Genomic DNA, 13,849 nt, shown 5'->3' with positions numbered 1-13,849 from the left:
CAGCCTTGTCCCAGAAAGTGGGTCCTATGGCTCCTAGTCACCCTACCCAGGAATTCGGCATTGTCTCTTCACCCTAACCAAGAATGCATTGGTGAGGGGCACATGCTCATCGACATTTAATTTGAGGGAAAAAAAGAACCCACAGAAATGGTCGTATCAGGACAGGAAGCAGGAAGGCGCGGTGATTGGGGAGGTAGGGGCATCTCGACTGTGAAGGTCAAAAGATATTTGAGGTCAAAAAAGACCCAGACAGGAATCTTTGTAGGCATTTCAGGCAGTGGAGGAAGCATTGTTAGAGCATGAAACAAAAAAAGAAAGAACTCTTTTGCCCCTTGGGTGAGCAAGGAGGAGAAGCAAGAAAAAGTGGGAATTTACCGCACCAGTGACTGGAACTCTAAGTCAAAGAATAAAACCAACGCAACAGAGTAAACACAGAGACACAATACGCACACTTGGTGGAAGTGCAGTTGGATTTCTGAGCTGGGTTTTAAGGCCCCACTACGAGCCCCCGCGAGGTGAGGAAGCAACCGCCACCAAGGCTGCGCGTGTGCAGAGGGCCCGTGAGCTCTGCGCCGGGTGCCTAGCTGACTCCCAGCACGGCCCCCTGAGGAAGGCGTTGCCTTTAGAGAAAAGCTCTCAGAAAATCATGCAGAACTTAGTGAAGATCACTGCCGCCCTCCAGACAGACCGGGAGGAGGGCGGAGGTGCACTTTCAGGAGGGCGAAGGAGGCGGCTGGAAACTGACTGTCCAGACCCCTGACACAGTCGCGACGCCCACTGGGCCCAGGTCTCGGACAGGCCGTGTTCACCCTCAGTCCATGGAGAGGCAGGAAGCGGCCGAGCACAAAACTCAGGCCTGGAGACGACGGGGGGACACGGAGACCTGGTGCCGCGGGTCTGTTGTCCCAGTGCAGAGGCTATGATCACCTGCACCTCAGCCAGGGACACAGCAGGGGCGACTGTTGGCCGTAGAAACGTGCCAGCTCTTCTTGAAGCCGAGGCTGGCGTTCAGCACCCTGACCTCCCTTGGCGGTACCGTCGGAGGCCTGGTCTGTCCCCAGGTCCGAGGACACATTTCCCCACACGCGTCACGGGACCGTCTGCTCACACTGGCGTCTCAGAGGAGCACGCAGGTCCTGCCCGGGCTTCACGTCCTCGCCTTCATTTGTGCTAAGGACCCTCTTCATCGGTGACAGCAAATGTTTCTGTCACAGTGTCCCCTCCACCTGAACAGCAGCCAGGAAGCAAGGCTTGGTTCCGGACAGTAAGTGGATACCTCAGAGCACCCTTCACGAAGACCTTCAGGAGCCTCTGTCCGCCTGCTGCGGGGTGGCTTCCATTTTCGCCGCTGACATGCACGTCGGCACGGGAGACAGAGCGGCCCTGTGCGTGCTTGCGAGCGTGGGATGTTTCCATAAATTTCATGCCGTGACATCTGCCTGAAAGCCAGCCTCCGGCTTACGATCTTGACCTGCTCCGGGTTGTCCCCCTAGTTCGGCTAACCGTCCCCTCCCTGTAACGCATGCTTCCCGTGACACTTAATACACTCCGGTGGTTCCCAAACGTCCACGGAGCGAAGTCCAGGGAAACGCACTGTGACCGGGCGTCCGCCCGCCTCGCCGCTTCCCCGCTTCCCCACTTCCCCGCCCTCTCCCCCGTCGCCCAAGACTTACTCTGCGCTTCCTGCTTTTCCCCGGGCTCCCCGTCCCCTGAGCCCCCGCCCTCTCTCCTGCAGGACTCGCTCGCTCTTTTGTCCCTGCAGTTGGGATAAGAATTTTCTCGCCACAGGACTTCCTTCCGCGGCTGCGTGCAAATGCTGTCCTCGTAGTGACAGGCTGGTTCCTACGGAACTGTGAGCAGCGAGGCGCCGGCCTCCCAGGCGGCTTCTGTCCCCGGGAAGGCGAGAGCTGAGAATGAACTTCCCTCCCCTGCCCGCCCCCTTCGGGCCCCTGGGGCGGGGAGGTGGCCTCTCACAGCAGGGAGGGCAGCTTGCTTCCTCCGGTCTGCTGACTCCTGTGGAAACGCCCTCACAGACACCCCCAGAGATAACGTTTCCCAGGATGTCTGAGCCCCCAAGGCCCCTTCAAACGGACACATAAAACGAGTCGTCACAGCCTCAGTGGGAGAGTCGAGGCTTGGGCTAAGCTGCAGGTGGCAGGAGTCCGCGGTGCGCTTTACACTGTGGGGCAAACCGCGGGGATAATAAGTTGTATTTGGGGACAATGAACCTGATGTTGACGTCAAGTAAAGCGCAGGAGCGTCCAGATCAGACAACCCGCGTGAATCCTGACATGGCGGGGAAAAGAAGCGCGAAGAAGTAGTGAAGGTGACTCTTGTTAAGCTTTAGATGCTGTCCATGTGTTAAGTGCCATTTAAATCTCACAAAAGCCCTGCAGGGGTCCAACACTGAAATCCACGAGAGCCCAGGTGACTTGGGCAGGTAAACCGTGTGCCCAGCTTCACGTGCCTGATGATGTCCCATGACTTCGGTAAAGTCCAGAGGGCCAAGAGTCAGCCACGCGCATGGAAAGGGCTCAGTTCTCCTGATTCCTCATTTGTAAGTCCACCCAGGCCAGACGAGGTTCCCCAGAGCTGCTGGGGCCTCCGGGGACACGGTTTCTTAGGTAGTGAGACCGCCAAAGACGGCCGGTGTGCGTTCTGTGAAGGGCAGGCTGTGGGACCAAGACTCGGCTGGTACGTGGGGCGGGCTGACGGTGGCCCCGGAGGACACCATGGCCTCCTCCCGAAACCTGTCCGCGTTTCCTCACACAGCCAGGGCCTTGCACAGAGGGTCCCGGGAAGGGCTTTGAGGCGAGTCGGGGAGGTCTTCCTGGGGGCCCTGCTCTGCGCCAACCACAGTCCCAGGAGGGCGGCCCGGGCGCGGAGGCGGAGGCCGGCCCCCGGCGTCGGTGGGAAAGGCGAGGAGGGCGCCCGAGCGCCGGCTCTAGCACTGGGACCGGCCGGCGGTGCTAATTTGGGGCTTCTGCTCTGGCCTCCAAAATGGAGAACAAATTTCTGTGGTTTTAAGCCACCAGTTTATGACCATTCACTACAGCAGCCACGGGAAATTTATATAATGGCCAAACAACGTTGGAAGGCCTAAATCACCCTAAAAGTGTAGTAACACATCACCAAATTACACTCTGTCCACAGAGAAAGGTAAAAGGTCCTTCCACCCAGGAGTTCCTGGAAAGGGCGCCGACTGGCCATGGGCCGACCGGCCGACCCGCGCGCGTGTGCCCAGCCTCCTGGGGCTGACGCCGTCGCAGGGCGGACCGAGGTCGGGCTGGCACAGCTGACAGAGCAACGAGCGCTGACGTCGCAGCGCAGAGCGGCGGCCTCTGACCCCGGGGGCCCCGGTGCGGGCGCGGGCCAGCGGCTGGATGGCGTCGGGCCGGGGTCTGCGCGGTGCCCACACACTCCTCTCCCGCAGGCTCGGTGGGACGGCCTGACCGGGCGGATCGTCTTCAACAAAACCGACGGCTCGAGGGAGGACTTCGACCTGGACGTCCTCAGCCTCGGCGAGCAAGGGGCTGAAAAGGTAACCTCCTCCGGATAAATTCAGAAGCGAAGCGAAAGCCCCGCCCAAGCACGGGAACCGCAAACGCGGTTCAGGGGATAAAAGTGGTTCTCCCGGCAGGTTTTCTGCCCCCGCCCCCAATCTGCAGGTGGGCGCTTCCAGGCCGGGTTCCCAAATTCCGTCATCAACAGCAACGCTGAGGGACGTTTGTGTCGTGCTCAGTCCGAACAGGAAGCGCGGTCCTACTGCCGCTCACACAGGACGTTGTGGGGGTGGCATTGGCCCCACCGCGCAAAAGGTTTAAAAAATTAAGTTTAGACTTAAAAGATCAGGGGCTGCCAGCGATTTATTCTTGGAACGGTGTCCAAGGGTTACTCAGAATTTAGTTTTGATTGCGCTCTATTTCGAGGTTGGTGACAGAGGGACAAAGGGTCACCGAAAAGGCCGCTGGAGCAAACTAACTTTGTGTCCTTCATTTTAGGAGGAAATGTACCCAAAATGCATTTTCATGTTGGATTCTGACTTTAGGATTATTTTAGTTGTAATTCTCAGTCTCCCAAAGTTTAAAGTTCCACTATAGTTACTATTTAGAGCAATTCGAATGTAAACTATTTGGTTAAATAAAATAGAACTTGGTTTCTCAGTATATTTTATTATATCAATTTCAGTATTCACAACTACAACTTATGATTGACATTGATAGTGTGAAGGGTTTTGCCCTTTAGAAATCTAAAGAAAAAATATTCAAAACCCCTCAAATAACCACGTGAACATCAAAATTTTATCATCTAGCATTTTTAGTTTTTGCTGCAGTGGACTGGAAGCTATGCTTAATGTGAACGAGTATCTTTGGGAACAGTTACTTAATTGAAATATTTGGGTTGACTTTTAAAATGAGATGATTTTTCCATTTCTGTTTTGTTGATTTTGTTAACTGGGGCACTTTTTTTTAGGCTGTAACGGTGCCCCACCCCCAGCTTAATTACAACAAACCGACAGTGATTAGTGAATGCAATAGCAGCTGCCCGCTGGTGTTGAAATGTGGAGGAAGCTAATTAGTTGGCAGTTTTGAGAGTACACATTGCACCTACAGGTTTCCTGTTTCAAAACCGCCGCCGCCGCCTCCTCCCCCCCCTCCTCCCCCCTCCTCCTCCCCCTCCCCCCCTCCCCCCCCCGCCTCCTCCTCCCCCTCCCTCCTCCCCCCTCCCGGCCGCCTGCCCCCAGGTGTGCGCTCTGACAGCGTCCACCCAGCGCCAGGCGAGAGGGGACTGGGCTGGAGGGGACGAAAGGGAAGAACAGGGCGAGGGCCTGGGAGCCCCCAGCAGCCCCTGCGCCGGCCCCGCCCTGCGGCCCCGCCCTGCGGCCCCGCCGCCCCTCACGCACAGCGCGGAGGCGGGAGAAGAGCCACGACGGACGAGGCCCGTGCGCTCCGATGGGCGGGGCAGCGGGTGAACCTCTGCTGTGTTCCACAGCCGGTGGCACCTGCGTGTCACGCGCACCCCGCTGGGGTTCTTGATCGAGGGCGAAACCAGACCAGAGAGAGGAGGTGTTTTCTCGGTTGGTTCCCACCTCCTCCTGGTTCGCAGTGAGTTTTTTCTTCAGGTGCCTGGGGCTCAGGTCCGGGGAAGGCGGCGCCGGCCCCCAGGTCGGGGGGCACAGGCCCACCCTCTCTGCCCCGAGGGGGTGCCCCCTGGCCTTTGCCTCGCAGCCCCTCCTGCCACTGAAAACCATTTCGAAAAGCCCACTCTCTCCCTTTCCGTTGCTCGGAAGCCCGCAGCCCAAAAGCGAGCCACCAAGCGAGCTTGCTTCCAGCTGGAGAAGAGCGCGGGCGGCGGAGGGCGCGGCGTGCGCGTGCGGGGCGTCTGCGCGCCGGCCGCTCCTGCCGCCTGCGGCGTGTCTCCTCAAGGAGTCCCGGGGCCTTCAGCGCTCCAGCCCAGCTGTGCCTGTTCAAACGGATGTGGAACCACTTCCTTGATGCGTGAAAGGAGATGGGCGTCAGGCCACGGCACCGACGCGCAGGCACTCTGTTCCCGGCGGCGACCCCCGAGCCGCGGGGGGGGGCGGGCGGAGGGGGCAGTGAGACACGGAGCCCTCACTTGCGTGGCACCTTTTGGGTTCCGTGTTCCATTGTAATTAAGTGCCGTTTTTATTTTTCCCTCGGAAAACCAAGGCTGCTGGTGAAGTGTCCAAACACTTCTCTAAAGCTTGGAAGACGGTTGTACTCAGAAAAAGTCGGCAGGAAATCGGGGGGTAGGGTGTCCCAGGAAGGGCCCGCCTCCCCCAGGCCCGCTGCTGGCTCTGCCGGGGCGGGCGGACCGAACGCTCCTGCGGAGTCGGAAACCGGCCTACGCTGGGCTGAGGCGTGAGGGTTACAAAGATTCCCCCAGGTGATCTTCGCCTCTCCCAGGCAGGACCCACTTCCGTGAGGACGGCAAGCAGGTGAATGCAGCAGAAGCGTACCCCAGTGTATTTACATTCCGCCTCAAATCACTGAACTTTTTCCCTAAGGCGCATGAAAACAACAACCGCTTTGAAGCATCGGACCAGCACCGGGAGCCTTGCTCAGACCCCTCCCGGTGAGCCGGCTGCTCACCTCGCCTCAAAGTTTCTTTCAGAGCCAGTTTGCAGAGGACCAAACCATTAGGACTGTGGAGAGGAAACTAGGTTACCCTGTAAAGTACCACGCCCGCGATGCTCTCACAGGATCATGTCATCTGTGTGTCCGCACAGACTTATTATATAAGCAAACGGACGTTAAAAACGTTTGGATCGGGAGCATCTCCTGGTAATATACAAACATTCTTTCTCAAATGACCTGCTACGATATCTTTTGATTGGCAGATGGACCTTAAATTGTTCGGTTGGAACAGCTGTCAGGCTCACAGTCATCTTTGGAATTGCGACAGAGTGCACAGAGACTGTAAACAGTGGCCCCCTGTCATCAGAAAGCTTGTCTTCCTCTTGGTAGCACACAGCGGGCGAGCTCAAAATGCCCTTTTCAAGTTTAAGAAGACACAGGTTTAATCGCCCTGTGTTAATCCTCAGTGAATCAGGCCTCCACGAGTTCGGGGACGGCTAGTTGCCTTGTTTCTGTCTCTGGCGGAAGGCGTGCGGCTCCTCACTGCTCACAGCGGGACGGACAGACTGGCCCCCGGGAGAGGCCTGCCACACTGACGCAGCCGGAGGCCCAGGCACCGGCATGGAGTTAGTTCAGACCAAGTACCCGAGGGGACGGAACCCAAGCCCGAGATATAGGCAGCGGAGGGCACCGTCCTTGGCTTGTCACTGAGCTGCAGTCCCCAGCCCGTGTCCCCGCTGCCCACCCTGTGCCCTCGCGTCCCGCTGGCCCGCTGCTGTCCCTGCGCAGCCGAGTGTCCGGCGGCGTGCCGTGGACGCACCGCGCGGCTCGTCCATGCCGGGCTGTAGCTGGGGCTGCACACCGGCTGCTCGGACCCACAGACACACCCTTTCGCAGCAGGACCCTCGGGGAGAAGGGTCCCCGCCCGTTCCAGTTCCAGAGCCCTCCACCCCGCACGCTGCACGCTGGCCCTTTTCAGTGCAGAACAGTCCCTGAGAGTCTTCCCAGAAGGGAGATGCTGCCCATCCCTGAAATTCGCAGTCGGGAGGCTCACGGTTCAAAAACCAGGTGAATTTTTTTTCATTTTTTTTTTTTTAGATATGTAATCATTTCCCTGGGCAACCTGGGATCTGAGTCTATGAGGATCACAGTCTGGGTTTGGAGGAAAGATGCTCCCTGAACACTCCCTGAACACACTTTGGCTGCTTAACGCCCTCCAGGCTCTCAGTGACACGCTCCCCGAGGTTGTCCCGCATGATGCGCCCGTTACAGGGAGGAAGGCGGGGCCCTGCAATGCAGCGGCTGGTGTCTGCCCCCACAACGGAGCAGCCCACCCTCCACTGCTTCCCACGGGGAGGGTCCTGCTGCCTGGCTTTGCTGCACATTTTAAAATTAAGGCCCCGCTTCCTGGAGACACTCATCCGAGGTCCATGCACAGGGCTGAGAGGCTGTGTCTAGGCCCCTGGTCAATGCCAGCCCCCCACCCCGCCCCCAGCACGCCTGGGTCCCCGGGCTGCTTCCTCTGCTGGCGACAGTGGTGGCGTGTTCCTTCCCTGCCATTCGCAGGCAGAGTCCTCTGCCTGGGTCTCACGCATGCACACACATTCTGCTGGTTAAAAGGTCTGCCCACAGAGGGCCGAGTGTGCGCTGCCCACTCCCAGGGACGGCCTGTCCGCAGCTGTGCCCTCAGAGCCCTTCGCTCCAGATGTGACGGCACTCTGTTCACCCAGACATTAGGAAAAGAACATCCTCTTCTTCCTCGTTTTATGGAGGAACGTCCATCCTGAATGGGGGGCTCTGGGACCAGCGGAGTGGGAACGCAGCCAGCAGGGCGCCTGACCTTCCGCACGTCAGTGGGGCTGTGGCAGAAGTGAAAGCCGACATCACGCTGTGGGGTGTATGCACCTGCAGTTTGAGTGGGTGTTCAAAGGCCAGTGGTGTTCTGAGGCTGGGTGACATCGCCGTTTTTAAACATTAGCCTAGTTCCTCTGCACACACACAACGTGAGCAAGAAGAGGCAAGGGGAACACATTCCATGGCCTCATGAATTGGCTACGATTCATTAAGGCTTCTCCGCCTTTCAATGAGTAACTAAAAACGAGGGCCCGCACCCCACAATGCCTGAGTCGGGGTTTAGTGGGAGCTCGGCTAGGACCGAGTCCCAGCCATTGGTGGAGCTGAAGCCGGTCACTCACGGCCTAAGGCCGGGCCTGGGGGCACCGATGGGCTCCAGACCTGTTGACCTGAGGCCTGTGTCCTAGAAGCAAGTCCCTGCCTGAGGAAGGCAGGGCAAGGGTGGAGGGTTAGCGGGGAGAAGAAAAGGTTGCCCTCCTCTCTGCGTGCAAAGCCAGCCCAGGGAAACCCGAGCTTCTCGAACAAGCGGACACTGCGCGTTCTGAGCGGTAGGAGCCACGCCGGATGCAGCAGAGACCAGGTGGTGGTTCAAGGCGTTGCTCTGCCTCCTAGCTCCGCTCGCGGAACCTCTCTGCAGGCAGGGCCCACGTGCGTTCCAATGCAGGAGCTCCCTCTAGCCGCCGCCTGCCCAGATGGCCTCCTCCTCCACCCACCCACCCTTGCTCAGGAGGGAAGAAAACAGCAAAACCGAAATACTGCGTTGGCCAAAACGCCCTCTATGTGTTTTCTGTATGATGGCTCTAGCAGTGCGTACTGGTCTTTAACCTCATTCAAAACAATTGTGTTAGATTGTATTGTGACAGCTGTCGTATCAGCGTGCGTTTAAAAAAAACTTACCAAAATTGGTGAATTATTGTGCAGCCATTTTAATATGGAAGATGGAAGAAGATACACGATATCATTTTTGGTATATTATGCTTTATTACTTCAAGAAAGGTAAAAATGCAACTGAAATGAAAAAAAAAGATTTGTGCTACAATGTGGAGAAGGTGCTGTGACTGACAAAGTGGTTTGCGAAGTCTCTTGGTCCTGTTGACATGTTGGCCAAATAGTTCCTTGCCACGGGCTGTCTCGTGCATTGGAAGGTGTTTAGCAGCACCCCTGGCCTCTCCCTGCTGGAAGCCAATGGATAGCCAATGTACTCAAAATATCCAAATCAATAAAGCTATGAGTAAAAATGATAAAGGCGCCTTTCATTTTACAGATTAAGAACGTGATGGACATTTTGGCCAACACAGTAGTTCACTTGCTGTGCCCTCGTGGGAGTCCTGGAAACTCCTTCAGAAAGTCTGCTTTCATACTTGTCGAGCTGGATGAATTCCCAGCCGCTGTACTTAGGCAGTAAATCCAAGAAAAGAAACAGGAGGAGGAGGAAGGGGCCTGAGGTTCCTGTAGGTGCTACTTTAATCCTCAGGGTTAATCACGTCCCCCAAGGTCACGCCGCTGGCAGGTCGCCAAGCTAGGACCTGGTCAGAAGTCCGGGTGAGGTCGCCCCTTCCCGCCGACAGGTGTCCTGCCGCTCACTGCCAGAGCACGTCTGGGAGTCGGCACAGGTGTGCCCCATGTTCCCGAGTCTGTCCCTGCTTTTCTTCCTACCTCCTTCATTTTATCTGATTCTAAATTTAAAAAAAAAAGAAAAAGAAAGAAAAAACGTCACCGACGAATGCACGTTTCTCCACAGCAGGCGAGCCTGAGACCCCGCTGGGCAGGCACGGGCTGTCCTTTGTTGCTGGTGTTTGTGTAGCTCTCACAGCACCTACCAGCCCTTTCCCACGCAGCCTATTCAATGTCCCTGTAACGATTTCCTCAGTCAGGAACCCCGGCTCCGGCCGGCCAAGGTCGCATCTGGTCCGAGGCCACCAGCCGTGGGGCTGCCCGGGCCTGGGGCGTCCTGCCGGCCCGGGGCGCCCTGTCCCTCCCCGGGACAAGGGGCCGCCCTCCCGGGCTCTGATCCCCCTGCTGCTCTGTGCAGATCGGCGTCTGGAACTCCAACGGCGGGCTCACCATGAGGGGCGGCCGCGCGGACCGGCCCCGTGACGGCCCCAGCTCACTGGCCAACAGGACGCTTATCGTCACCACCATCCTGGTAAGTCGGCCGCACGCAGTTTGGGGCGTCTCATTGGGGCCCCAGGACCTCGAAGGGCTCTCCGACCACCTTTTCGGTGTGCACAATGCGGCCTGCGGGCGCTAGTTTTGATCGGGACACGGAGGACCACGTGTGCACGTCCCTGAAATGGGACAGGACCCTCAGCTCCGCTCCGCGCCCCTCTGCTGGCGACCCTTGCTCCGCCCTGGGCGCCAGCCGCGCGGCACGCAGGCGAGGTGCCGGGAGTGGGGCGCAGACCTGGGGCATTTCTTCCCCGCCTCCCGCTCCGGGTCGGAAACGGCCCCTGCGACGCGGCCCTGTCCCCTGGACAGTGCAGCTCCCAGACCGGCTCCTCCAAAGCCCAGGCCCGGGCCGCCCGCGGGAACCCCCGCCGCGCACCTGGGCTCCGGCCCACCAACCCCTGTGCCACCCCGACCCGCGGGCGGGGCGGCGTGGCCACGCCCGGAACCCGCATCCTCCCGCCTCCCCGCTCCTTTGCCTCAGCCCCTGATGCCAGACCAGTTGATTTCTAAAACCGCTAGCCTCGGAGACTTGTGCATCCAAAATAACCATTTCTCTGCAGCTGTCTCATGGAAAGGCAGAGTTTTCTATTTCTATCGGTTAGTTTGAGGATAAAGCTCAATGGGTGTTAAATATCTGAGAAAAATGTATAATGAGAAGAAATAAAAGGCTATGTCAGCAGTATAGTAACTAATAGAATTTTATAAAATAAAATAAAACTCTAGTCAAATGAGATTTACGGTTATCATACATGGTAGTAAGAAAATGCCCATTATTCATGCACAAGGAGGTTTGCCACTTAAGCATATAAGCAAAGAATTGGCAGCTGTGAGATTTCAGGTGAGTTCAATTAAGAAAATGAAGCTGATGACAAAAACAACATAGAAAGAGTTGTTGAATATGTTATCTTGAAGGAAACCAACCACAACTATGTAGATGATATAGTGAACAGTGAATTTGAGATGAAATTTAGCTGAGAGTTAAGGAAATAAGAATATTTAGTAGTTCTTCAAACTTCCTGCCTACTGACTTAGAGTCACCTTTTGTTAGCAGGTGAAGCTCTTAGATAAAAGGCGGGGGGCAGGGCGGGGGGCAGGGCGGGGGGCAGGGCGGGGGGAACTGAAGCCCAATGTCTCCTCGCCTGGCCCTCCCGGCCAGACCTGAGCGTAAACGTGGCCGAGTCCCTGTCACACTGTCTACTCAAACGTCAGGTAAAGACGGAGGAGGGGGAGGGGTGTCACGTGCAGTTTGCTGCGTTTGCAGAGCGTAGAGATCAGTTCAGCCAAGGCGGCACGGCGAGGGGTGAGTTTGGCACTCCCGGATCTTAGAAATCATTGGCAGACGCATTATAACTTCTGGCTGTGGATGGCGCTCGTGGAAGTAGATCCTCCCCCTCGCACGCTGGGTTTTCACACATAGCTTGTCTTGTGCAGGAAGAGCCCTATGTGATGTACAGGAAGTCGGACACGCCCCTCTATGGAAATGACAGGTTTGAAGGGTATTGCCTGGACCTTTTGAAGGAATTGTCCAACATTCTGGGTTTCATTTATGACATCAAACTCGTCCCCGACGGCAAATACGGAGCCCAGAACGAGAAAGGAGAGTGGAACGGGATGGTTAAAGAGCTCATCGATCACGTAAGCAAATGCGCATCTCTTACGGGTGAGGTCACGTGTCCAAAATCACGCACACTGAGCAGGAAAAGGAGAGAGAAAATGGTGGAGTCAGTCAGAAGAACTATTTCACTTTCCACATCATAAAATTGGTTTTTAAAGGAGAAAACAGCCTGGAAATGGTGTCTGCTTACTTGGAGGGCACGTGAGATTACACATTGAAGGTAAAAATGTATGGGGCCACCCCATACAGGAGAATGAAGCTGAGGGATCCTCAAGCAAAGCGCCCTCGCGCTTGCGGCTCAGAGCGCAGCTTTACCTCATCGGCTCAGCCCGGGGCCGGCCGCTCGTCCACGCCCTTCTCAGGCTTCCATACAAGAGGCCACTCTGCCGCTTTCTCACTCCCTTCCTTCCAGAACATGTGTGTGTCTGGGTCTGCCTGCCTGTCTTTCATCCCCTCTGGGTTCTATCTCCTAAAAAACACACATTCACAAACTCAGCCTTTGTCCCAATAGAGCCCGTTGTCACGGGAGCCTCCTGGGTGGGAACATGGGCTAAGGGGCAGGAGGCCCCGGGGACAGGCCCAGCGTCTGCCGGGAAGGCAGGCGCCTGGACCGTGGCTTTGTGCTTGCTCCTGCAGAAGGCGGACCTGGCGGTGGCCCCCCTGACCATCACGTACGTGCGGGAGATGGCCATCGACTTCTCCAAGCCCTTCATGACGCTGGGCATCAGCATCCTCTACCGGAAGCCCAACGGCACCCACCCGGGCGTCTTCTCCTTCCTCAGCCCCCTGTCCCCAGATGTCTGGGTGTGCGTGCTCCTGGCCTGCCTGGGGGTCAGCTGCGTGCTCTTCGTGATTGCGAGGTGAGCGCGGGGCGCAGGCACGGGCGGCCTGGGTGCTTAGGAGGTGGGCGTGGGCCCAGGGCTTGAGACTGGCACTTGCGTGGCCTGGCGCATGGCCGGTGCACCTCCTCAAGGCCCCTCTGTGAGTGGACACCTTCTAGCTCTTTATAAAGGCGTTTTTAAAAGTCAGTAAGAAAATAATGTTACGCAAATTTTCTCAGTATTTCAAGCAAGATAGAATGGTGATTTATGCATTTCCCTGGAGTTACGCTGCAGCCGAAGCAGCAGCTCCGCTAATAAATCTAAAGTGTTCCAACAGGAAGAGCACAATGATGCCCAGGTGCTAGGGCCTTGGAATATTCCATTCAACAAAGGAAAGAAAAAAAAAAGGCTAGGAATTATTGTAGCAAATAGGGGTCGCGAGAAACAAACAAGCTGTGAAATTCTCAGGAATAAAGAAGAGTACTTTAAAATGTTTGTAAAATTTATTTTTAACAACATCAGAGCGTTGAGGGAATTCTAGGAATAATGGTGAAAGGAAACACAGCTTGCATTCGGGGTCCGGAGGCATGGGATGTTCCCACAGCCTCTGTTGGACCCGCGCAGGTTCCCTTCCTGAGGGGACTCTGTACTTGGCCACTCTGCTCCACACGCTTCTTCAAAGGGTTTCCTACCTTTCCGTAGACTATATTTTCTAAATACCTGAGATGCTGAATTTAAGGCAGCCATTTTATCTTTCTGCTGACTTTGACATTCGATATCCTTAGATAAACCATGCAAAAAATAATCATTGCTTTTTTATGTCCCCTACTCATTTCAGTCTTTTTTTTAGCTTTCAGCGGAACTCAGTGAGCTTTGTCCCTAATCAATTTTTGTTTTCCCTCCAGGAATGTCTAAGAGAAATGTTTCTTCATGCTTGCTCCATATCATTGCTCACTGTCTGGGTTTGACTAACGCCAGGCAACTTTCTCCCTGGTGTGATTAGAGAGAAAGGTTAGAATAATAACCCCAGCTGGAAAGGCGGACGCAGTCGAACAAACGAAATGCATGCTCCCACACGCGTGTGTGTGCGCATTCAGTCTGAAGTGGATTTCTTCTCCACACCGATTACAGCGCCACCCGACCCCAGACCATTTTCCAAATTTCAGCCACATATTATACTCCACTTCAATAGTGACCAGAGCTTGCTTTCCATATGCCTTTATCTCAGAATGTAACATTTCGACAACGTGTGCAGTACTGACACGGTTGGAGGGTTAGGAGCGTGGTTCTCA

At 56.1% G+C, this 13,849-nt stretch overlaps 1 protein-coding gene across 4 annotated transcripts in view; it reads left to right on the top strand.

Moving 5' to 3' along the window:
* GRIK1 (glutamate ionotropic receptor kainate type subunit 1) overlaps positions 1-13,849 on the top strand; it is a 225,449-nt gene that overhangs the window by 177,765 nt on the left and 33,835 nt on the right. For 2 of the 4 annotated variants that reach the window (XM_054575880.1, XM_054575864.1), the window contains exons 8-12: positions 3,434-3,541; positions 5,691-5,735; positions 9,985-10,098; positions 11,553-11,756; positions 12,373-12,596. In XM_054575880.1, coding sequence (XP_054431855.1) covers positions 3,434-3,541; positions 5,691-5,735; positions 9,985-10,098; positions 11,553-11,756; positions 12,373-12,596 — 695 coding nt within the window. The remainder of the gene's footprint in view (positions 1-3,433; positions 3,542-5,690; positions 5,736-9,984; positions 10,099-11,552; positions 11,757-12,372; positions 12,597-13,849) is intronic. The other 2 variants (XM_054575889.1, XM_054575872.1) reach the window with 1 other exon arrangement.

Source organism: Pteronotus mesoamericanus, unplaced genomic scaffold (assembly GCF_021234165.1).
Source record: "Pteronotus mesoamericanus isolate MK-2021 breed Mesoamerican mustached bat unplaced genomic scaffold, CSHL_Meso_final contig_116, whole genome shotgun sequence".
In the NCBI taxonomy this organism is placed as follows: Eukaryota; Metazoa; Chordata; class Mammalia; order Chiroptera; family Mormoopidae; genus Pteronotus; species Pteronotus mesoamericanus.
The sequence above is the reverse complement of the archived record's forward strand: the minus strand, read 5'-3'. Positions and strand labels throughout refer to the sequence as shown.